This window comes from Vanacampus margaritifer, chromosome 12 (assembly GCF_051991255.1).
Source record: "Vanacampus margaritifer isolate UIUO_Vmar chromosome 12, RoL_Vmar_1.0, whole genome shotgun sequence".
Taxonomy (NCBI): Eukaryota; Metazoa; Chordata; class Actinopteri; order Syngnathiformes; family Syngnathidae; genus Vanacampus; species Vanacampus margaritifer.
This window is the reverse complement of record NC_135443.1, coordinates 16563480-16589994: the sequence shown is the minus strand read 5'-3', so window position 1 is coordinate 16589994 and position 26515 is coordinate 16563480. Positions and strand designations below refer to the sequence as shown.

Here is a 26515-nt window from a genome sequence, read left to right as displayed (position 1 = left end):
ATTTAAGCATTTTTGACTGATCTTTCAAGGTCCACAGAAAATGTTGTGTTTGGACTATGGAAACACACATACTACCAAATGAAAGATTGGACTCTCATCTTTCATCAGAAAAAAAGTTTGTTTCTACCTTATTCCGTTCTTCAGTAATCAACAATAGAAAATGGTTAGTTTCACCTCTGTTTTGAAAAAACAAACAAACGTCTTTTAACGTCTTTGGCACTCCTCCATAGGATTTTACTAAACGTTATTTAAAGTTTTTTGGCAGTCAAAGAGCTAATTAGCGCGCTACTCGCGGCACTTTTATCACTCAAAAGAACGGCTCCACGCTAAAAAAAAAACCTACTTATTGGAATAACTTGATCATGACTTTTTCCTTCTACTCTCTATTGTTGTTTTTATTTCCATTTATATTTATTTTTGGGGATTTCATTTTCGAATTATATTTTTTTATATCCATTTTTATTTTCACTCTTAGTCATTGAAGGGAAAATAACCATGGTTTGATATGTCCTCATGTAACCTCTTATATAAGGATATGTTGTTGTCCTGAACTGTTGTACGAATCCAGGTGCCCAACAATTTGTAAATAAAGGGTGGAATCAGCCTGAGAGTGATTATACTACAGCCTTCCCTGCTTCGTGAGAATGTCTGGGAGAGGGCTTGGACAGCCCGGTTTCTCACACTCACAATTTTTTGTTAATGATTAAAGGCACACGGTCCGGACAGAGTCAGCTGTGGAATACGTACGATTGCCCAGCCGTTTTGCAGCTCGTTCTACCCGGACCGTGGGCTCTCCGGTCTAGTGTCAAGGTAAGCGCTGATGATGATCATATTATGCTGTTTAACGTTGTAGTGTATTGATTGCTGTTTGCGGGGAGTATAAGGCACCATTATTCTAGCAAAGCGAGTTGTGATTATTGCTGTTTGCGGGGAATAAAAGGTACAATTATTCTAGCACAGCACAGGTGTTGATTACTGTTTGCGGGGAATAAAACGTACGATTATTCTAGCACAGTCCAGGTGTAGATTGCCGTTTGCGGGGAATAAAAGGCACAATTATTCTAGCACAGTAAATCAGTCTCTGTGTATTCATTGTTACCGCCGATCACTCACGATCCTGCATAAAAATATAAAGGTGAAGTAGTATTTTCCACAAAACAGTCATTTATTTATTTATTTAGTCATTTCTTTTGAATGCATTTATTTTGAATGTTGGCAGTTTTGGTCCTCCACAACTTACATACAACAGTTGCAAATGATCTACAGTACAAACCACATGCCAAGCAGAAGACACGCGTAATATGCTTCAGTCCAGCAATAAAGAATGTTTCCATTTTTCACACTCAAATTCTAGACGTGAACGGAAAAAAAATCCTCACCAAACATTTGACACGCCGCACGCTTGTTCATGAATTAACATGGCCGACAGCATTCTGTTGGTTTGAACTCAGACTGGCAGGTCTTTTAATTGGAAAGCTGGCAGTTTATTCAAAGCGCTATAAATGTGCCAGACCTTGTAAATGTTGACTGTTGACAGAGGCGTTAGCGTGAGTACACAGAGATAAACCGCGCCGAGGCGCTTTGGGCCAGACTGTTTGCTCACTGAGATTAATTTTGACCATGCGTGATGCACTTGGTGATGCGCCCATCACAGAGCTCAAGTCGGATGTTGAAGGGGTTAACACGGACGTTCACTCCTTTGCGTTCCGGGAACCAAAAAGCGTACCTCCTTGGCAGTTGTAATTAATGAGAAGCATATCTCTGCAGTCCTTTAAAAAAAAAAAAGTGTGGCCTTTGTTGTACTCTCCACAAACGCAGAAGAGTGACTAAACTCCTGTCAGCTCCATCGACAAGCTATCGCTGCTTTATGCACTGCAATTACTCTTCTTGATCTTATTATCACATCGACACTGGTTAAGACTCTTAAACATACTGCTTGGCAAACATAAATCTTCACAGAGCACAGCAGGCATTTGTTCATGAAGCTTATCAGCCAAAGGAGCTTTCAAAAATCCCCGCAATACGTGCCGTCCTGCATAACTTCCCGCTGAAAGATGCTCTGGGAAGCGCTTTGTGACTGTTTATGTGCACGCACGCAATTTTAGCAGAATTGTGTTGTCACTTGTCAAGTGGCTCAATATGATCAGCTCACTTCACATCAGCAGGTTGTCGATTTGATGGATACGGGTTCTTACGCTTGATGGTTGACTTTGTCCTATTGCTCACTCGATGCTGCTCAGGGGTGGCGAACGCAGGAACCTGGTCACCCTGGTGATATCAATGCAAACATTTGTATATAGCTCCTATATTAGTTAGTGGACCTTGAAGTGGTCTTTTGAAAATCACGTATTGGCTTACAGTTTTTGTTGTTGTTGTTGTTTTTTTGGCCTTTCTATGTGTTAGTTGTGCAGTCCTCTGGGCCTCGTTGTTTTGGTTGTCACGTGAATACCTACACTGATCACTTGAAATACAGATTCACTTTGTTTACATTTTGCCTCACAGCCATTTTCAGATTTGAGTCAGATAACAATGGCAATGTTGTCCAATTTTGAAATTCTAATATTTCAGGCTCCAAAATGTTTTTTTCTTTCTGAAAAATAAACTGTAAATGTCGTGTTACAGTGTTCCACTTTTCCTGTTGTAGTGCCATCCTCAATTATAAATGAGGTCAGACATTCTAGTGTTATTCCTCCACCATCTGGCAAGAAAAACAATGAAACCTAATAACTTGCGAAGCAGGGCTTTCCTTTTTCTCCGGTCAAAAGAAAAGGCAGAGGCTCACTCTATTATAAGACAAATTGAACACAAAAAGCCAATTTGACACAGTGGTAAAAATCGTGTAATTACCCATGATGAACATTTTCTTTACTGCAGACTTCCATGACAGAATGGAGCCACAACTCTACAGACGTATCGAATCGCCTTTACACTGTACCTCCACCCACCTTACTTTACATAAAGACTTTGTACACTTATGCTGCATTCAAGGAAAGTCGGAAATCGGAATTATCCCAGTTGGCTTTTCCTAGTTCCGATCTGAAAGCGTTCGAGGCAAAAGTAAACAACCAAAATGGCGATAAATTCCTCAAAACACATTTTGACCTCCAGCAAATTTGCCGATTTATGTATTCATCTTATTTCATAAACAAATCATTAGGTTCAGTAGTTCACCGTATAATTTCATGCAGGAAGATAGCGGCATACTGCCACGTGTTACGTGAAGTAATGCCAAACATTTATCAATGAAGAAAGATACCTAGTTTTATACTTGAGTAAATTGTGTTTTACGATTGATGGTATGTGTTTCCATAGTGGTCGCCATTGAAGAGTGACGTCACATCGAAGTCAGTCTGTGAAGTCGGGGTACTTTTTTTCCCGCCTTCGTAAATTGGATTTCCGAGTTCAAGGAGGCGTTCCCGTACACACTTCTTGGTTTGAAGTCGGAAAAGTCAGACTTTTCAGACTTTCCTTGAATGCAGCATTACACTATATCCAGGTGATAATGTAGGTGGCTGTCAGACATGACATTTTAATAATGTAACCCAAATATTGTCCATTATGATGATTCTTTTGTTGCAATAAACATGTTCTTAACTCATTCACCGCCAATGACATCTATAGACGTTAAAAATTCATTTTAACTATTTCTATTAGTTTAACATTTTTTTCCACTTTTGTTAACAAGAGTATGAAAACCTAGGGGAAAAAATATTGTACATTTAGATCAGATATAAAATTTGTGATTTATCATGATCAATCTATTGAAGTAATACGCTTAATTACAAAAAAAAATGTAATCGCCTGACGCCCTAATTTTTAATAATCTTTTCTTTTTTGAAAAAAGATTATTTAAAAAAAGAAAAGAAAAGATTATTAAAAATCAGGTCGTCAGGCGATTAAATTTTTTAATTGTAATGAATCACACGACTTCAATAATTAACTCATGATTAATCACAAATTTTATATCTGTTCTAAATGTACAATAAAAACTTTTTCTAGGTTTTCATACTCTTGTTAACAAAAGAGGAAAAAATGTTAAACTAATAGAAATAGTTTAAAAATAATTTTTGACGTCTGAAGCTGTCAATGGCAGTGAATGAGTTAATATACATCTTTTCTTGATTCATATAATGAAAATGCACTGTGTGAATAACAAAAAACTACATAACATGTAAAAGTCTCATACAGCCTATTTTATTATTATTATTATTATTATTATTATTATTATTATTATTATTATTATATTACCCAGTAGCGGCTTGTATTTGTACTGCATTATCTGCCTTTCAAGTCGATAGTGCGGGTTCAGGAAGGCCAACGTGTGCCAAACAAATCATGTCAGTGACTCGCTGCGGGACCCCTGAAGGGACAAGCCGAAAGTCGCAACACAGCAGGCTTATATTCCATTGTGATCCTAATGGAGCTTTGTGCTTGAGCGTTTTCTTTGATAAATTTGGCTTCTATACAATTTGGCTCATTCCAGTATAATGGCCACTTTACATATTTGTGCATTTAATATGTTTTATATCTAAGTGTTCAGTACATATTCAGCATAATTATCTTCCTGGCACAGTTGCAAAGATACTTGTAAGAAGGGGAAACAGCATGAACTCCATAAAACCAACTTGTGCAGATTGTCACATTTGCAAAGTTGGATTAATATTTACAGCTTAAACATAACACGCCATGCTTATTAGTTAAGGCTAAATTCTCCCGACTGTTCCATACTGCATTTAAATTGCTGAATGGAATGTTTTTATTTCTCATCATGTAGTCATGTAGTGTTTGGATGAAAACACATCAGACCAACATTTATCCCTTTGTTGCAAACAACTCATACTGTACTTTTTCTTTTTGTCAGTAAGCCCGACTGAAACAACAAAGTCAAATGCGGTGACATTGCAGCAGAAGTTCTACAAGAGATTAAGTTATGCTTTGAAACAATGATGTAAAACGGTTCACTTACTGGAACAAGGAATTTTTTAATCTCCTCCAAAGCGTGGCTCATACGGGAATAGGCCTCACCCGGTGGAGCAAAGACTTCAATTAAAACATGAAGATCGTGACTCAGATGTGCGTATTTGGCCTCGCCGCTGTTCCTTAATTCTTCTTCCTGTGGAAAAAAAAAATAGAGCAGTTAAGCTGAGTCTACAGTAAATGTGAAGTTCTATATGCATATGCATTAGATGTGTCTGAACAAGTTTGCCAGGACAGAAGTTTGATTACAAAAATAGCCTTTAAAAATAAACATTTATATTTTTTCATTTATAAACATTTATAATTATTTATACAAAATGCAAAAAACATCATAATAATTATTATTATTTTTTTAATGATACGGACTGTTCGGTCCCTGTACGACCAATGTCAGAGTTTGGTCCGCATTGCCGGCAGTAAGTCGAATTTGTTTCCAGTGAGGGTTGGACTTCGCCAAAGTTGCCCTTTGTCACCGATTTTGTTAATAACTTTTATGGACAGAATTTCTAGGCGCAGCCGAGGCATTGAGATGATGTGGTGCTGTTGGCTTCTTCATGCCATGATCTTCAACTCTCACTGGAGCGGTTCACAGCCGAGTGTGCATGTTTGGGATGAAAATCAGCATCTCCAAATCCGAGACCATGGTGGGAACAGGGTGGAGTGTTCTCTCCGTGTCGGGTGTTGAGGTGGCTCGGGCATCTGGTTCGGATGCCTTTTGGACGCTTTCCTGGAGAGGTGTTCCGGGCATGTTCATGTTCATGACGAACCAGGACACGCTGGAGAGACTATGTCTCTCGGCTGGCCTGGGAACGCTTTGGGATCCTGCCGGAGGAGCTGATTGAAGTGGCTGGGGAAAGGGAAGTCTGGGTTTCCCTCCCAAATCTGCTGCCCCTGCGACCCGACCCCGGATAAGCGGTAGCAAATGGATGGATGGATTAAAAAAAAAAAAAGGACCTGCTATGCATTACACAGACATTGTTAGTTGTTTACCATCTAACTATTCATCTTCTGTTGATTTTGATTAAGAGGTGGTCGCTAGCCAATCACAGGGCAAAAATAGATAACAACCATTCACACTTAATTTTCACTTCTGAGTCTTAAATTAACCAAAGAAATAAGTAAACAAATGAGCAAGTAGAAGGAGAACATGCAAAAACTCAGGAAAGTAGGAGAGCTGTTTTTCTTTGATACAACATCCATATGTGATTGTCTATTAAATATATTTAAATTATTGGGATATTTGATCACTTATTTAGGATACGCTTATCCTTTATTAATCAAACCAGGGGTGAAGCGAGTAATTTGAGTATCTAGGTTCCCAAAAATTTTGGGGGGATATTTTTTCTGCCTAGGGTATTAGCTACATTGTCAGGAAGAAGTTAAGCAACAGTTTTTTGTAGGCTCTTCGTGACAGTAACGCAAAGCCAATGCCCTGAGAAGTCCAATTTCAAAGTAAATCGTACCTAACTAAATGATAAAAGTTGTTCCCGACAGCGTGCCGTGGTGCATTGGCTGACATAACCCGTCACCGACGTTAACAAAACATCATCCTGAAATTAAAGGGGAAGTCAACGCCCCAAAATGTTCTTGACAATAATATGTTCTATGCAGTCCCGCTAGTCTAAATATGGTATTCTGGTTAATATTGTGTTAGTGGAATATGAGTTAAGCAGCAAAATCAATATCAGAAGGCGGCCATTTTGCCACTTGCTGTTTGTTGACTGAAAAATACATCAAAGTTGCTCAGGTCTCAGGTAACAACAAATCACAGCTCAGCTTCAGAAAACAGGTGAGCTGTGATTGGTCATTGCCTGAGCCCTGAGCAACTGTGATGTCATTTTAAGTTGACAGCAGGTGGCAAAATGGCCGCCTTCTGAAATGGACAAAAACATCTGGATTTTGCTGCATAACTCATTTTCCACAAATGTATTATTAATCAGAATGTCATGTTTAGACTAGTGAGGGCACATATAATATATTATTGTCAAGAAATGTTTAAGGCTGAATTCCCCTTTAAGTTCAATCACTAATTAAGGACACTAAAACAAATAATTAATTAAGATGGCATTGTATTAGATGGTGCCTGTTGCCAGCATTTAGCGGCGGTTTTCAAAGGCAGTTTAGCAAAAACATACATTTAAAAATGTTTTATTCAAATACTGGATTATTAGATAGAATTTTCAGTAGGAAATCGAAATATCAAAATATTCTAAATGTAGACAAACAAAACATAGCGAAAACGAGTTTAATTAACATAACTCAGACTCAGATTACAAACATCATTCCTTCCTTCCAAATTAAAAGAAACATGCTACTAGTGTGAAAAGTCGATATAATTGAGTTGACACTTTTGATTGAATTATATGAGAGCCTTACAGTGGCAGTAATTTAATCAATTAAGGTACAAAAGCGGCACAGCTATATGCATTGGGGTACAAGGTTAATGAGAAAACTGAATAAGGTTAAACAACATGCTCTAAAGAAGTGAGTCGAGCATTACGCTGAGTGGCTTTGCTACTTCAATGTAACACCCAATTGGCATTATTCATTTAAAGTCGTGTTTGTCATTTATAATCATGTCTTATTGATTATAAAGGGAAAGCACATGAAGAGCGTATTGGACAAAACCTTTGTCAGATGCAAAAAATAAAGTCATTTACAAGGTGTGCCCAAATTTAAAGACCATTTCTCCCTCACTAGATCAGTATGATTTTCATCAGATCAGATCATGTAAATGATTGTGACAATCAACAGTATGACAATCGCCCAATCGTCAGTGATACTGTCAGCAATTGGTAAGCCAGTAATACATTTCTCACTACATGTTCAGTCTTGCGGAAAGTCTGGAGTTCAAGAGTTGAAATGTGGTCTCTTTTTGAGCGAGTGCAGTGTTAATCCGGTTGATCCATAAGTACAAGGTGCAATATTGATGCGCCCTCCGAGCTGAGCTATCACCCCATTGCCGAGCTGATGGACCCGAGCGGGTCACAGCCGAATGAGATGGTAGAGACAAGCACACCACACTGACTGCCTTCATGCCAGCCTTTCAGACAAAACCTTATGTGTCAGCTTCTCCCCAAAAGGATGTCAGGGTGTAGACAAAATCGATATCACACAGTGAAGACACAAACACACAGATTCTGCTAGGCTGGTAACAGAACCGCGGCAGATCGAGGTGTATCATCTTTTTGCTTTGCTACAGAAAGTATCAGCCAGGAATTTAAATCCCTGCCAAGACTCTTCATTTACTTACGTCGTTACTAGTTAATTAACTCAGGAGGTTAGCTAAGGCACCAAAGATTATTCAAGGCTTGGGGCAAACTCTACAGGGACTTAACAATTTTATTTCAATCAGTCCTGAGTCCCAACATAGCTCTATTATATTTTTTGTAGTCGACTCATTAATAAAAAATAATAAAAAAAACGACCTTGACAAACTTATCCACTCCTCTGCCAAGGCCACTATGATAAAACAGATTTCTCTGTTTCAAAGTTCGTGAAAGAACTTTCAACATGATATTGTAAAAAAAAAATAAAGAAGATTTAATAGGGCTCAGACGAGACTGTGCATTTGAAGATTTTTGACATAAAAACAACGAGGTCTTTTGAGACTCTCTTAAAATTGAACTCAAGGTTAAAATTTAATATTCTCATGTGCTCATATTCTGTAAGAATTGGAGATGCTTCGCTTTAAATGCTCCAGCCTCAGTTGCAGATCATGAAAATAGACTAGTAATTGATACCCCAACTAAAAAGGTTTATAATTGCCACTTAAGTGGCGATTCTTATAGCATAAAGATGCCACAAGATGGCGGCAGAGCAACAAGAGTGCAGGTTACTCCCCATAAATATAGAAATATGTGAATTTGTGAGTGCCTAAATGCCAATATATAAGTTTTCACTGTACTCGCTCTATTCGACAGACTTCTAAAGCGATTCTCTTGGTTTTTACTATGTGTTTCAAATCGTACAGTTCAACTGGCGTAATAATTGGCTTCAAATGTATTGCGCTCCCTCTGCTGGTTGTTATTATATGGAAACCTACTCCACTGCTTCAACACTAATAGAAAATTTATTAAGGACAAAAAAAAATGAAGATAAATATCTATAACTTGATTGTTAAGAATTCTGTCAATTGATATCTTGAAGCAACTGAGACCAAATTGAGTGCAATACAGCTCAATACAAAAATGTTATGAAAGTAAGGAAGTCAGAACTTTCACACAAAAAGGAGAACCTTGTTAAATCAAAAGTTATTAAAATCAATACAAATGTTGTGGTGAAGTCAAAAGAGAAACTTGTGTATGATTTGTCTTGTAATGGAACCCCTAATTAAACCAAAGGCGGCACTTTTTATGTCACGTCGTTATATGTTGTGTGAAAGCTATGTCTTCCGCATTAAGAGCAATGAAACCCTATAGGACGACATTGAGACCTGTTATGATGGCGGGCTGACTGCGTGCACGCTCGGCTAAGTTTAGCTCCAGGGGATGACATGTCAGCACGATAAATGACTGGAGCAGAGTGCTTCATTATGTTGCACTCACACACATGACAATTACACAATATGCTTTTAAATTATACATGTCCTCCCCTACATATGTCTGTGAGCAGAAAGCTATTCATTTCTGCCAGTGCTTGGATATTGTTATTTTATTTTTGCTGTTAATATTTACATTTATTTCACGTGCCAAAACAACCCATAAAGCATATTTCAACGCAAATCGATTTATATTACCTTTGCTTTGTCCCTCATGGACCCTTTTCCGAGGATGGACATTTTGACTCCTGTTTCCTCTTGTAGCCTTTTCATGGAATTTCCCCGAGGCCCCAGCAGCTTTCCAACAAAATTAAACTACAAGAGAAGTGAGAGGAAAAGCAAGGCGTCACAAGTAGGAAAATCTAAATTGTGACATGAAGCAATGATTTACACATTGGGACCAGACCAGCGCAATCCACCAATTTCTCAGTCTCCAAGGAAATGAAATGTGATCCATTTGGGGGAAAAACGGCCAACCGCAAAAGGTGTTTACTGGCCATTAGTCACCTTTTATCAATATAATCTCAGATTCCTTTCACCATCCGTCATGTGGGAAAATATCGTGTAATGCAGCCTGTAATAAATCAATATAATTGTGCTTTTTCAGTTGCACATTAAAGGTGAATAAGACTCTCATCCGTGGTTCAGCATAACATCCTGCACCTATCTTTGGCTTGAACTCTGCCCTCGCCGGTCATGTATCTTATTGGTTTGAGGATCGTCTGTGTCGTGCAGAGGGAGGAAAAAAATGGCGAAACATGGGATGAAACCAATAACATCCCTGAGATTGTTCTAGAGGTCAGTGTTGAGATAAAGTCAGAAATAATGAGTTTCCTCCCTGTGGAAATTAAGCAATAGTATCCAGATGACAAACGATCAGATTCAAGCCTCGGGCTCTGACTATCATTTCTCTTGCACTGTGCACCAGCCTATGTGTTCACAATAATGTCTTGCTTGTTTGCACAGATAAGCATATTTTTAAAGATTCAATTCTAATTGTTTGATTTCACCAACAACAACCTTGCATTAAAGAATTGTACAGTGAATTGCTGTAATAAAAATGTGCATACATGTTACAGTGATGTTTTTGGTGTCCGGGTAAATTTATCTAAACTTAGTGGAGTGTAGGCTGAAGAGGTTCTGCCTAGATTTAGTTATAACTGTTTTAATTTACTTATTTCCTCAGTAGAACTTTTATCTGTGGATATGTCTTTGTAAGTGGTGTCGCAATTTCTGCTCGTGTCGTCATGTCTGAAGGACCTCGTCTGTTCAATGGGCCAGTGTCTGTTTGTTGAAGTCAATGCGTATTGGATGATATGCTGTCTTATCGACTTCCGGGGGTCGTCATGTGTATTGAACTCAGGGCTGGGGGCTGTTTCCTGGGGGGTTTTCAAGATAGTATAAGAATGCTGTGAGTCCGCTGTAACTACACACTTGCGAGAGGTCTGCAGCCATTTGTCTGTAAACTTGCTTGTGTCCGGAATATTCTTTAAAATAAATCCTTCGAAGGACCTGTTCACCGATGTCCAGTCTGTATTCAGAAAATCAACATTCTCTCTACCCGAGCAACAACGAACACGCGGAAGACAAAGATAGTCTTCTAACAAGGCACATTTGGATATATTTTGCGCAAATGACAAAAGCGGAGGTGAAAATGTGATAAAGCCCACAGAGTCCTAAAAGCTCAATGTATGGGGGTAAATTTTGCTCAACTTTAGCACATCCACTGTATTATATTGGTCCAGATATGTACTGTACATATACTACATTGACCTTCAATTGTGTGATGTGTGTCACTATGAAGAGACCACCTCCAGAACAGAACAGGTGGTCGTCAGCCCACCACCGCTTCACAAGCCTAACTCAAATGATATTAACCTTCTCACAAAACAACCTTCTCCCGCTGCGGCCGAGCTGCTAATAACTCCTGTGCCAGCTGTGTGGCTGCTGCGGCTCAACTCCGACAACTGCACACTCAGCCCGTTTGATCAACATTAACATCACCGCTGAGCGCCACGTTAGCACCGAGGGATGCCCAAATGGAACCATCCTTAAGAAAATAAACCATCCCTGCTGTCCTCGCTTGTCCTCTGATCTGCCTAATTAAGGCACCTTTTGGACGCCTCCCTTCACGGGGGCCGCTTTGACAGGACAATGCCTTAGCTGGCAGGGAGCTGGACAGCAGATGGCCATGGCAGCTATGGTGGAAACATACTTGCTGGGCACTAGAAAGAGAGTGGCCTGTTTTCATTAAGTTAATGTCTGGAGCCATTCTGTAGCTCCATGGCGGGCAATTTAGGCTTTGAAAGAGGGGGCAGGTACCGCTGTTAAATGAGCTTTGAAATGATCCAATGTGCCCCCTGCTGTCCCAACTCTGATAGTTATGTAGATATTAGAGGGAAGGATGCTAGGGGTGCTGCAATTGTACACACGGACATAGAGGAACTACACCTGCATGCGTTGTAATTCAATACTAAAAGAGCTGGACTGAACTAGATCTTTATTGTCGTCCAAGAAACATGAAAGACTCCCTGATTTGTTGGAATTTAGAGGTCTCTGGGGTTGGTGGCCTGGTGGGTGGTGTCTGGTCGGTGCTGGATTACACTTTCCTTTCTTTTCTTTGGTCCTTCCTCGGGTCTCCTGACGGCCTCACGACTCTGGCTGGAAGTGTTCGGTTTAGGTGAACGGTATGCGATTTTTTAATAGGTTTTAGGTGAACTAATGAATACACACACACTCGCACACACGCACATACACATAGGCACCCACATACCCCAAAAAAAAAGGGGGAGGGGGGAGCAATGATGATGACATGTCAAATCGGTAAAATTACCGAATGAACAATAATGAGCTCTCCATAAAAAAAATAAAAATAAAAAATAAATAGAAACAAGAAAGACATTGACCAACGGAGAAAGACAGGATGAAAAAGCTTATACACAGCAAATGGTCAGGGTTAAATGATGAGGTCAGTGTTTGATCAAATATGCAGTAAGCAATGTTATTTAAAACAGTGTAGAGAACTTTCAACACCACTCAGAGTTTACCAGTGTAGATTTTTAACATACCATGTTGGAGTAACACTACTTAAGTGTGAAAATGTGTCAGATTTGCACTCATTGGCCCAGAGATCTTAGGCAAGGATGGGAGGAAAAAAAGACAACGCTCGAGCCGTGCTCATAGTATTAAAACATTTGCAAAGATTATAACACAAAGTTTCGATTGACTATTTAGGTAGTAGTTCTACAACCACAATAATAAGCAAGTTGTGAAATTAGAATCATCAATCAAAACTCAGCATTGTTCATTTTAGCCACATTTTCCAAGTAGCATAGCACTACACTATAATATCACGCATGCTCATGTTTAATTCACACCGCGCATGCTGTTACACTTATCAAAGCAAAACACCTTTCCGGAATGAAATGTTTCTTTGGGATAGACAGAAATGGAATGGCGCTGTCGAACGGAGGAGAGTGCTATCTAAAGGTCACAATATAAACAGGATGAATGTACTCAAAATGCTGCTATTCACAAGGACAGATCACAAATTAATTTGTCATGGGCCGCTGTACATAAACCCGCAGCAGAACCACATGCTATGTACAAACTAGCTTGTTAAACATCCGCATTTTATGTGTCTACCGAAACACCCAAAACAGCTTGTTCAAAACTATGCAAATACTATCTCATAAATGGCACCACGTAAATTCTAGTCAGCAATTGTTGTTTGTTTTGAAAAGTTGCCTTAAAAAAACTACCATAGTGCATACTTCACATCTCAAAAGGTACGACAGGTTTACTCTTTCAACTGTGGTTACTTAAGGAAACACTGAGCCAAAATGTCCTATCTTGAACGGCTCTAAAACTGACAACAGACCTGATCTATCACATTTTACAGCAAGAGGTGCACAAAACAAAGTTCATGTGATTGATGAAAACGACCAAAACTGCAGCATGATGCACCACCTCTCCGATTTGATCCAAATAGCTGTATTCTAAATGTGTTTTAACAAAGATAGCATGCTGACCCACTCAGTTTACTCGTTACCTATATATTCTATTTGAAGGTGAGGTTGACTTTATACTTGTATGAAGGAATGTTTAAGTGTCAGATTAAAAAACACACACACATTTTAGCTTCAAACAAATGACAGTAAATTACTGTATATTTTTGTATGTTAAGGATTTTTTTTTTTTAACTACAACAGGTCAACAAGTAAGCACATTTTGCTCGATTTTCTGGGAGGTATTATGCAAATTGGTCTAAATGTATGAAATTTGGTACGCTGATAGATTTGCATATGCTCTGTCTTAATGTCGGGAGCCAAATATATAAATTAATTGAATTTTCCATATTTATATTTTCGGAGTGATCTTGTTTTGTACACAACAGTCCTCCAACTACCTGTGTCAACAAATGCATGAATCAATAATCCCATTCAAACCACTTTATTTCTATAGCACATTTTATAAACAAGCGTTTCTAAAGTGCTGCACATTGATCTATCATACACATCAAATCTAGTAAAACCAACTCTTAAAAAAGTCAATACAATGCTAAAATACAATAAGTCAAATAAAGAAATGAATACATTAAAATAATTTTAAAACAACAACAAACAAATAAAAATAATACAAAATTTCTCCTAAATGAGCAGTCCTGTGCTGAATTGTGGTCCATTTATGGACATTATAGAAGCTGACGCTGCCAACCTCTGACACAGATGGTGCATATCAGCATTTTTCAAAGCAGATGCACTTTTTAAGCACCAAATAACATTCGTGAAGATGAATTTCGCTCAGTATGCCATCATTCTTAGAATACCTTAACCACAACACACATTTAGACAGCGAAAAAAGGCACGTGCCGAACTATCAACAATGACTTGGCTTCATTCAAGCACTAAGCATCTTGCACCAGGCTCAAATAGCGCTTAGTGATTACTAAGACTAAAAGCAGGGTTATTTTACTGCAAGATGACATTAATCTTCCATGCATCAATTCAGCATATCAGAAAGTATGTATAGAAGACTTTTCCCAAGTAATAATGCAATTAATTTACATTTAATTACGTTCAGGAAGGAGGGCTGCTGTAAGCAAGAATGGGCACTGCGACACGTCCAAAACCTGACAGAAGAGATTTATGATGTCTTGTAAATTTCTCTACTGCTCTGCCACCAAGGCAGGGCGTTATTGAATACCCGAGGAAACAGCAGCAGTGACAAAAGTGAGTTGAGAGTGTGAAATGAAAAGAAGCCAATTAGTTGTATGCCGCTCAGTGAGAAACTCTTTGAAAGAGGTCAATGGTGTCTCGGTACAATATTGGATACATCTGGAAGAAAAGTGTGAGTTGTCAGTCGTCCATCCAGCTCCAGTGGAGCTAGCTAGCTAGCCATACCACAGCTGAAGTAAGTGTCAAATCTGGTGCTGCAGCTCAATGATATACTAGACTGGTCAGGTAAGTCCAACATCCACAAGAAATGACATCTTCCTGAGGAGGCTGTGCTCCTTTAACATCTGTAATAATCTGCTTCTGATGTTTTACCTGGCTTTAAAATGTGTATTTGACGACCAGGGGCTGTGCACTGAATTGTACATGTTTTCTGATCGTGCTCATCACATCGTTTCCCCCGTGCCTTTTGTGTTTTCATTGATTTTATATAAAGTTCATAGCTCTTGTTATTTGCAGGCTCTGCTGCACTTTCATTAACTATCTCATCAAGAACTGATTTACCTACTGGAGCTACCGGACATCACTGGGTGAATGTAATTAAGCAGCATAGCAAGGAAAGCATGCAGCACTTAATTCTTCAATAATGTGTAGTCTCCACATGGAAATGATTCTACCTTTAAAAACTTTTCAGAAGTTTTCTCTCTCTAATGTCTCGTCCTCTTTTTGGCTATATTAACATTGCCTATTGAACGGAATGGGAAGTAGAAGGTATTCTGTCATTTAATGATTTACAATCGATAAACAGAGTGGAGACTTCCAGAACATACGCTAGATTAATGACTTTCTCAACACTGATCCTCAAACTCAAAGTTAATTAATGTATGGATTCTGTAAATGGGCTTACTGGGCTGTTGGCTCTCATCTTTGGGCCAACACTGAAATACAAACACAGTTAAAACGTAATAGCAAGAGAACTGAGAAATCCAATAATTTTTATAGACCACAGGATTGCCATGGTAACGACAGACATTTATGTACTGTATATCATCACAATGATTTGGAGGCTGCTATTTTAAAGTAAATAATTGCTGAAAAAGTCGACTACATGCAGACATCTTATTGACAGCTTCTTACCTTTGGATACTGCTGCACTGGGATCAGAACTCTTTCCGACAGCTTTATATTTTTATTGCTGATAATATCAAGGTATTTCTTCATTATGCCCTCTTTTTGCAGTTCATCACCTTCATGCTTTTCCATTTCTGCAGAGTAAAAAACAGAGGAGATTATGAGTTAAGATGTGCATCAGTCTGTGCTGTCTAGTCTGGTGTCAGGGTCACTGCAAATAGCAAAAACAAAAAGGGGACACTTTGGGAGAAATGTAACACATTATGATACGAGTTTACCCTGTTGCTTGATGTCATTAGAGAGCAGTAGTTTGGAGTGGTGCTGATTAGATCTAAGAAAGTCTCACATTAAGATCATATTTGCAGATCATTGATTTCGATCAAAAAACACTTTGTCTCTGTATCATTTGCATGAGTGGGAAATCTTGTGCAAATTGGTCCAACAGTCATCAGATGTGTCCAAGCTTGATGGAAAAATGATCAGAGGTGCAGCATACTTTATCAGCATAGCCCAAAAAACTCTCACTAATGACTTCCTGGAGGGAGCCTTTAAATGCAGCTGAGCTACAACATTCAAACAACTCTGAAGAGCTGCAAAATGAAGACGCTAGTGGGAGATCCAGAAATGAGATAAACAGCGAGTTAGCATTTTGTCAAGTAAGATTTCTCCTTGAGATCCCTGTCACACATTTGCTGTATTCTTGTGGAAGTGGAACTAAAGAGATTGAAGGGCAACTTAAACAGTATACAGTGACCCCCCACCAATCACTAGGGATATAACATTATCCAAAGGTCGCGAAACAATATTGCCACAATATGAACCTCATGATACGATCATTATCCCGATATTGTGGGGAGGATGGCGATATTAAAAAAGCTCACGATATTTAAAAAAAAAAAAAAAAAGAGCTCGTAGTAAAAAAAAAAGCACAATGTTGTGCTTTTGTACATAAAAGCAATGTACATAAACAACATGCAATGTCTAATAACTCTTAATATTGAGACACTTACTTGCTAATGCATGCACACATTGAGGTCCTCCACATATTGTTCAAATTCACAAGCATATTACATTCCCCTACATCTGACAATTAGCGTGGATTTTAAACATACAAGGGCCAAAACATGCCGTGTTAAAATTAAACTACACTGAAAAAACAGCCACCAGAGGGTGCTAGAACTGCACAAACGGAAATCAACTTGACATTTTTAACAGATGTGTTGCTTTAATATCGTGACATGGCGACGACAACATTGTGGCAATTTTAACTAAAATACCAAAATACCAAAAAGAAGAAAACTCCACCAATGTGCACAGTTAGGCTTAAGTTAGGCACGAAAAAAGGGCCCTTTATGTTGTAATGGCAAATCTCAACATTTATGCAGGCACACAACATGGTGGGACTTTATCTTAAGCTTGAATGCATACTGTGCTGCGATCCACATTCTTTTTTTAATTTAATGTAGTGTAATTGAAGCAAGATAACACTCTGTCAACAGCACGATGTGTGCAACAAATCTTAATAGTTTTGTTTTTAGCTGATACAAACTAAAGATAGTGACTGTACTTTCAGTTTGAAAACGCATTGCTCTCATTCATCGGGTGTTTAGTCCTCATAAAAAAAAAAATTGTATTTTTATTAGGGGTGTCAAAATGAGTGTGTTAATTTTGAGTACATTTAAATTTCCTTTAACGCCACAATTTTTTTTTTTAACTTGTGATTTAATGAGCCCCTTACTTGGAAAGCCTGTACCGGGGGAAATCTAGTCGCAACGCAGCAGACACATCCACGTCAAAATTTTGCAGTAATGAATTTAATAGTAATGCGTATATTTGTGGAGACTGGGGTCAAGTTATATTTTACCATTTTAAAAATGTGCAGAATTTCACATGTTATTTCATGTTAAAGACTAGATAGCTCTTAATATGAGAAGAAAAATGCACTGCGCAGTCACGGTCTTACAAATGCAATTATGCTATCTAGTGGCAGAAAAATGACCTCAACACAAATCAATATCACACTAGTTTTTTTTACAGTACAGCACATCTTTTTAATTTTACCTCAATTTTATGAATTAGTATTATTTTCTATTTTTGTTTCCACTTTTAAGTTAACAAGAGTATGAAAACTTTTTTATTTATCTATATTTTATTGTACATTTTATTGTACATTCAGAACAGATCAGATTTGCAATTAGTCTTGAATTAAGTATTGAAGTCATGAAATTAATTACAATTACAAATTTTAATCGCCTGACACCCCTAATTGTTATATTTATTTACCTCCTCAAGTGACCACATTCATTTGCGCGAAGCAATAATGTCTTCAAAAGAGCACGAGGAGTTTTGTATTCCAGAACAGTGCATCTCTTGTGGTCTGCAGCCTGCCACAAGAAGATTGTGTTTGTGTGAAAGAGAAGTAAATCGGCTTATAGTTGAACAAATGTGGCAAAACATTTGCACAAGCATCATCGTTCTTCAAAAAAATTGTGAACGGGAGCAACGTGAGCGCAGAGATCAGAGGAGCAAGAAAGTGAATTGAAGGTCACTGCTTTCAATTCTCACACAGGATAAAAAAAATATATCTCATTGGGGGGAAACGAATCATTTCAACTCTGTGTTACTATTCTGGTGCTCTTGATCCGCTCTGATGCAATGGCCAAAACTGCTTCAGCAGTGCTTTTCAGAGGAGAGGAATTTTGAAAAGAGGAAGGTTTAAATGGTCAACTATGGGATAAATGTGTCTAACTATAAAATGTAGGACTCACACAGTGTTTGAACTGTGAAAAGTTGGACTGTTGTGTCTTTCCTTATTTGTTTGGTTTTAAAGAAATGTTGATGGGGTAAGTAGAATGTTACCATTGTTTAATATGGGATGGGGTGAATGATTGATGCAAATGGAAGACAGGCAAAATAAGATACTAAAAAGTTGAAAATAAAGACTTGTTTGATTTTTAGTTTCTTTCTAGTCCGTCAGCAGGCTACTTCCTGGTTGCTTGAGAATTGTGTCAGACTTTATAATATGTTCTATGGCTGAAGGATGTTTCATCTTAACTCAAATGTTTTAAGATTTTTTTTTTAAATACATTTGTTGATTTGCATTTTTAATTGTATTTGTACCAAAATGTACAGCAATTTTCTGTTCTTCTAATTTCGAGTTCCTTATCATAAAACGGCCACAAGAGAGCGGCCAGTACAGGAATTGGCCACTGTCAAGAGTACCGATAAATACTGAAATCTGGTATCGGATCTGATACCGACACCTGGTATTGGTGTTCGGCTCACCTATTCAATAAGTTTATCATTTTAGCCCATGTGCCAATTTTGTGTAAATGTTGTTTGCATAATTCTGCTAACTAACAAGCAAAATAATAATAATAAAAATCACCTAAACGCTTTTGTAATAGTTAATTAAAAGACACAAATAAATCCTTGTTCTTTATTCAAAATTAACGTTTTTTTTACATTGATCTGCTATAACATTTCATACATTTGCTCATTATTATATTGAGATTAATAATAGGGTTAAATCAAGGGAATTCATTTCACAGTTGCTGTCAAGTAGTTTTACATCCCTCGAGCGCTACCTTTTGCAAACTCTTGCCAGAAAAATCACAAAACTCAAACACAAAACTTCAGGGGGAAAAAACAGCGCATAACATTAGTGCATTATGCATTATCTGAGGTCAACCATGCATAACTAAAAGTGTTTAGCAAGTCAGGTTGAATTAAACCACACAACGCACCAGCTGAGTGTATTGGCGGAGGCATAAAATTAACTTTAAAAAGGGCTCTGAAAACAAACAACCATTGTAGAAAGATGCAATTATTGACTTTTTGAAGGCTATTATGAAGGCTCAACAATGCAGGAAAAGATAAATAAATCAAATTAGTTCAATAAACTAATCGCTTATTCACATCAAAGACAAAAAGAGGCGAGCATGCTATGATTTAAAGCATAAATCTGTTTGCTGTAATGGATTGAAAAGAGCAATTAGCTTGTCTTTTTCTGCTTTGGACAGACAAATGTAAATTTGGGGGAGGCAATAAACACAATAAACAAGTGTTTAGTCTCTTGCTGTTTCTGTTTTCGACTGAGCTGCACTCTGAAATGTGTTTGCTTTGTGATGAAGTAACGATTTACGAATCAAATTGTAATGCCATTTTCAAATTCTCGACGGCAGTGAAAGAATGATTTTGAAAGGCGGGCAAAAAACAATTGCCACACACACACAATTTATGGAAATGTAATTATGATGGCTTTTCAATAATCTGCAATTTGTCAGAGATGCTTTCATTATAAAATGCTCTGAATGAGGCTTTTGTTATCTACAATGGTGTAAAAAAAAATGGCCCAAGAGTGGCTGAATTTGATTTATTTTATGTTGTCATTATATTTCTGACAAACTATTTGAAATTGTTGAGGCTTTAAGCTTACAAAAGCCCAAATGACAGTTTTAAGGGATACAAAACCATGATTAATTAATGGCCACAACCCTCTGGGGGGCACATTTCTCCCTCTCTGTCATAATACAGCCATTTGTAAAGTATGCAGGATCAGCATTACGCTTTGCCAATTTATTTTAATGAGTAAATGCAAAGCAAACACGCCAGGTTTGGTGCTGACGGAATATATAATGCACCAATTCCTGAGGTGAACAAATACAGTACCTGCTCTTTGTTGCTTAACTGCCCTGCTGTTAGCGAGCTTTGATTTTTACACATCAACATACCACCAGTGTATGTGTGTGTGTGTTGAACACAGCTGTCTTCCGCTCTCCTGCTCATGGACGGTCTGTCGATGCAGGTGATTAATGGCCATGTGATTCAGGCATTGTGTCATGTGACAGGCGATCAGGTTCACATCGGATCCAATTTGTCTTTACCAGCTGCAATGACTTGTTTTTATTGTGTCACTATTGCACAAGTGTTTACAGGGCTTAAACAAGAAATCTGCTGTTCTTTAGAAACGTTGAGACCAAAGACAAAATCATTTCTCACATGAGTTTGGTTGTGGGATAGAAAAATAGCTGCTTCATTCACTCCACGCCACAACAGAGAAGAAGAAAAAAACAGTATGAACGTTGCTAATCAATCTGGTGGCCGGTGGTTGTGGCTAATGCTAATTGCTAGGAAGCTTCAAACTTGAGCAAATGTGCTCCCACAAAAATATATTATCAAATGAATCAACAACTATTTTACTAATCAAATAATCGTTTAGTCACTTTATATGTAATCATATCGCGATAGTAGCTCAAATCGCGTTTGGTCTGGCCGCAGGATTAGAGTGTTTAAATGTTAGCCTTCCTTTTGTGGTTGACATTGAAGCAGCATTTAATGAGCCATTCAAACCCTGAAGAGGTACACTTATTATCATCTGTATGCCCGTCTCCATTCTCTGGCTCGTTCACTCATTAAAGTTGCTTGGAACGCTCCAGACCTTGAAAGTGAATGATAATGGAGCCAAACATTCATTGTAAGTCGAGTTTGATAACCTTGTCATCTTAATGCTTAAAATGTAATGCAGAGTTTCACTTTCCCGGATTTAACTTTTGTGTCCTTTTGATGGATCACATTACAAGGTTATTTTTACCTGTCACCGTGGTGGATACTGATTTCTAAAATAAAATGAACAGAAAATTGAGTGAACAGACACACACTACATTAGTGAAAATGGTAGCTGACATGCTAATGCTAATATTTTATTTTGAACACATTTTGCCTTGATTGCCATAGAACTAATGAAATCATAAAATGTGTGTTTTTTTAAATAGTTGTTTTGTATCCAACTATGCTAGTTTTGTACATTTTAGGGTTAAAACTAACAATTATTTAAATAATTGATCGTCTGTTTTTATTTTTTGTCAATTAAGCAATGAATTTAAAAAAATATTTTGCTAACCATTTATTCAAAAACAGGACACTATTTCTAACTAACAGTGCAGAAATTGTAAAAGCATAAATGGATTATGATTCAGCCTACTAGTTGGGTCCGTAACATGTCAGAAAATAGACAAATCAGTGTTTTCCAAAATAAAAGCAATTTGCAAACATCTGATTTTGATTGAAGCGAAAGATAATCAGTCAACTTTCATGGAAGTCTCCAGAAAGAATAGTTACTGTTGAGAGGGTGACATTCTGAAGATTTGGACAATTTTAAATTAATCAAGGTCAAAATGAGGAATTGATTATTAATTAACTGATTAATAATTGATAATCAATTAGTGGTTGATTAATATTTGCACCTCCAACTCATTCAATACAAAATAATAAAGAAAAGAAAATCGTTTTTTTTTTAGGATGTGTTTAGTCTTGCAATATGTTTCTGTTTATGGTGTTCGGTAGCAGACATTTTACCTCTGGGAGTCGCAGCATCAGAACTGATACTTCCTTTGCAGCTTCTTAATTAAACACACAAATCCAATTACTGTATCTATCATCATTATTGATTGACAAATTATAAAATGTGACAAAAACAGTTAGCTAGTGGATACATTCAGTTTTAGCATGTCCGTCAGCCTTGAATGTTAACATATTTTAATTTATTCCTTCTACTGTGTGATTTAAAAAACACAGCACACAGGCCAATTTAAGACTACAAATTGCAGTTCTCTGATAAACAGTATGCAAATGCAGAGTGATGCTGTCACTGACCTTAAATGCCAGAGACAAGTAAATCGAGCATTATCAACTGGATAGCTGTCACAACACAACAGAGCTCACCGATAAGCTACAATGTTACTTGCATAACTTTGGTGTTGTGAGGAAGTGAGCTCTAATTACAAATGGATATAAATTTCGCTGGAACTCATCACATCATTAAAAAGGATGAGCGCTTCAAAATGCAAATTCTTCTTGGATGGATAACTCCATCAAGCTATGGTATTATATTTATAGGTTTCACCTGCTGGCAACCAGTCTCAGCAGCAAAGTCAGCTGAGACAGGCCTCAGCTCACCCTAATGATGACACGCATTATATAGAAGATGGATGGATGGATATAAGTTTCACACGTCACATATCCATAGCCTACGAGGAGCTCTGCAGTCTCTCAGTGTTAGTTAACAAGAAATAACCCAGACGGAATGTAATCAATTGTTGTTTGTTACATACAACTTCATGAATAAAATATACAGTATCTTTGTATGCAGCACAAAGGCTAGACTTAATATGATAAGCAATGATGATGTCTGTGGAAATTTGAGTCCACCTGTTGTGAAAGTTGTCGGGCATACTGCAGGCCAGATGATCCTATTTGTGATCCTATCTGCATGCCGAGTGCAGGACAGTCAGGTGTTTCATCAACACATTCCCTAACACGCCCGACGCTTCCCAGAGGACACACACAGTTGCCTATCTACAGTATGCATGCGGGTTATATTAAGCTGTCATCTTTATCTTTGAGTTGAGTGTTTATTGTGTCTATGTCATGGCACAACAATTTGCATACATACAGTATATTGCATGCACATTATAGGGTAAGATAAATATTCATTGTTTGCCTCTTGCCTCCTTATCAAAATATCCTGACTGCAACCATTTGAGTAGGTGACCCTTCAATATGAGCATTTATTTATTATTATTTTTACTTTTTATTTTTTTTCCTGGAGAGCTCAGTATTGTTCCTTCGGTAATTTTACCAATTTAACATGTCATCATCATTGCTCTCTTTTTTTAAATTAAAAAAATATATATATTTTGTATGTGGGTGAGTATGTGCATGTGCGTACATGTGCGTGCGTGTGCGTGCGTGTGACTGTGTATTCATTAGTTCACCTAAAACCTATTAAAAATCCCATGCCGTTCACCTAAACCGAATACTTCAGAATCCAGCTAGAGTCGTGAGGTTGTCATGAGACCCGAGGAAGGACCAAACAAAAGAAAGAAACGTGAAATCCAGCACCGACCAGACATTACCTACTACCCACCGGGTTACCAACCAGAGTCTTTCACCAACCCCAGAAACATCTAAATTCCAACAAATTAGGGAGACCTCAAGAGACCAAAGGAGAGACTGAGGAAAGGAAGGAAGGACAGATGAAGCAGAGTGAGATCCACAGACACCAGCCTCCACCGATTCAACGACCAGAGGAAGAAGCAGATTGTGTCTGAGTTTCGATAGATGCTGGTGTGGTGTATCTGGCATGCATGAAAATCTCCACCAAAGAGGGGAGCCGTCGACCCCTGCCAGGACAGACCAACACGGCCCGTGCCCCCAACCCAACGCAGCAGGACGGGGCACGCCAGGCCCGCCAGGCACCCCACCGGTCCACAGCCCCTGCTCCCCCCACGAACCCCCCGCCCCCCCATCCACCCCAACCCAGCCCCAGCCGTCCCCAAACCCCCAGACGAAGCCACCCCCCCGCCCCCAGCACCCCACCCCCAACCAAGTCGCCGCCCCCCCGATCCCACCAACCGCCACCCCCGACCCCCAAACCCCGGGGACCCCCCATACCCAGGCATCGATGCCGAAGAGGGGACAGCGGAGCGGAGAGGGCACCCGCGCCCACCCCACCTCCCGCCGCGTGGAGGGACGGAACACCGGGGGCAGAAGGGGAGATGGGGGCACCGGGGGATGGGCGGCACCCCCGAACCCCAGGCCCAGCGGGGAATGGCCCCGGTCGTCACTCCAGCGTTCTTGGTGAAAGCTAACCCTGTTACTGAGTTTGCCAGCTCGCCGACTGGCGAACTCTACCCCTACACCTTGAATGTGACCCCACCCAGTGTATATACAAGTATGTGTGTGTGGTGCATCAAAATTGGGAGCAGGTGAGCCGGAGCAGAGGGAAATGATATCCCCACGCTCTTTAGCATTTATTTATTAACTTACCATTTATTTATTAACTTGATAATGGTCAAATCTTTATCTGAGCCACTTTAACAGCCATTTAAAACAAAAAGTAACAGAAAAAGTTGTTGTTGTTTTTTGCACTAATAAGCATGCTATAAAGATGACACATTGCCTATATTCTCATGAATCCCTAATGGCTGTTCTGCATGTTTAGATACAGAGTAAATCACTGCAAAGCACCTGTCTCTGTGTTTACACTGTGAAGAGGAAATGAGTCCTTTGTGGAAAACATAATTTTACCCAGCATGCAAAAAAAGAGCTTGTTATAAAGTTGGTCTCACATTTCGGTCTCCGTAATAGTCAAGGAGAACTGTATAATTTATGTGGACACTTTGTTGTGGGCTTTCTTATGTTTTTGTGTTCATCTTAATTTGAAAGCATTCTGATGTACTGTATATGTTTGGGGAACATTAACCTTATTTTGCTGAAATGACACATAACAGATTCAGTTTTTGTGGACAATTGACGTTCTGGACTCTGTGTCTTAGGATATAGAAGCCCTTTGGGTTCTCCATAGTTCATAATAAACTTTTCTTACTTAGTGGGAGTAAACATATGAAACATTAAGGAGTGCTGTATATGGAGTGACTTACCTTCTGCAAGCAAGCGCAGAGCATGCCCAAATTGAGGCTCCAACGTGTTTTTCTCAGCTACCAGTTCAGGTAAGTAATTATTTTGATGCATTCTATCAGTGCAGATTTGCACACAGCAGCTCGTGCAGGCGTCCAATATGAAGCTCCTTGCTCCTGGTGTTGGCAGCTGGCAGCTGCAGACTTGAACACATGCAGGATTCCTTCCTTACGGAGAAAAGGGGGGAAAAAGAAGGAAAAAAAGGCCCCAATGTGTTTCGTCCTCCAAGGTGTCCGGGATGTTTGCCTGCAGGTGGACTTGTGATTCATAGAAGAGAGTCCATCTCATTCACCGCTGGCTCTTGCCTCTCCTCCTCTTCAGCTCCACGCCAGAAGCTCACGCTCACACTGGGTGCGCACTGCACGCTGCTCCCCGCCCCTCCGAACATTATTGGACACATGCTGGGACTGGGGGGTGCTGCAGAACAGACACCCCTCCTCCTTCCACATGCATACAGTGGGTGAATATTGAAAATAACAAGGGGGCTGTCCCGTATTGTTCTTGCACGAAGAACACGTTGATAAAGAGAAAATATTGATAGTTTAATTAGTTATTGTTTTCTAACCATATGAATGAGTGAAAATAATTAAGCATTCAAGGTTTGACATTGACTTAACTTTTCATGCTTGGCTGTAAATTTAAATCACAGTTGCTGTATTGGTTGGGTGGTCTGGATAGCCGGCCTGATAGCGCACTAGACCTATTTTTTTAACCCTCTTTTTAGGCGTACCTGATGCAACTTCTTATTTTTACGCAGGGGAGAACGTGGCTAGTTGTATCACTTTTTATACTGTTATACAACAAAATGCATACCAGATGAAAGACCAAAGTCTTAGTTGTATATATTTTTTTGTATTCATGTAATTTTCACACTACAGCATATGGGGTAAGATGTCACACTGCATTTTGCAACGAATAAAACAAGGATAAAATTATCCTCATTCTCCTGTTTTTTTTTGTGTGTGTGTGTTTACAGCCAGAGAAATCGTTTATCATTGATCTTGAAAATTTACCATAGTATATTTGAGCATAACGTAAAATATTATGAAAAAGATTACAGTCCTGAAGAATTGCTGGCATATAGGTCATAGCTTTCAGACTCAAATGCCTGTTTTGCTTCCCTTAAACTAGAAATTTGAGAGTAAATTTATTATTACTTTTTTTTTTTTTTTAAATAAAGCATTTCGGTTAATGGATGGATAGTTCATCATGA

General features: G+C 38.7%; 2 protein-coding genes across 4 annotated transcripts in view; one reads left to right on the top strand and one right to left on the bottom strand.

Moving 5' to 3' along the window:
- The window catches only part of khdrbs2 (KH domain containing, RNA binding, signal transduction associated 2), a 58899-nt gene extending 33257 nt beyond the window's left edge, over window positions 1–25642 (bottom strand). For all 3 annotated transcript variants that reach the window (XR_013296329.1, XM_077582981.1, XM_077582980.1), the window contains exons 1-4: window positions 25266–25642; window positions 15829–15956; window positions 9716–9832; window positions 4967–5113 (exon numbers count right to left, since the gene is read on the bottom strand). Coding sequence is in view for 2 of the 3 variants with exons in the window: in XM_077582981.1 (XP_077439107.1) it covers window positions 4967–5113; window positions 9716–9832; window positions 15829–15956; window positions 25266–25356 (483 nt within the window). In the remaining variant the exon portion in view is untranslated. The remainder of the gene's footprint in view (window positions 1–4966; window positions 5114–9715; window positions 9833–15828; window positions 15957–25265) is intronic.
- Window positions 1–26515, top strand: part of LOC144062003 (isoaspartyl peptidase/L-asparaginase) — a 32243-nt gene that overhangs the window by 621 nt on the left and 5107 nt on the right. Inside the window, exon 2 of the mRNA XM_077582985.1 lies at window positions 710–810. The gene's annotated coding sequence lies outside the window, so the exon portion shown is untranslated. The remainder of the gene's footprint in view (window positions 1–709; window positions 811–26515) is intronic.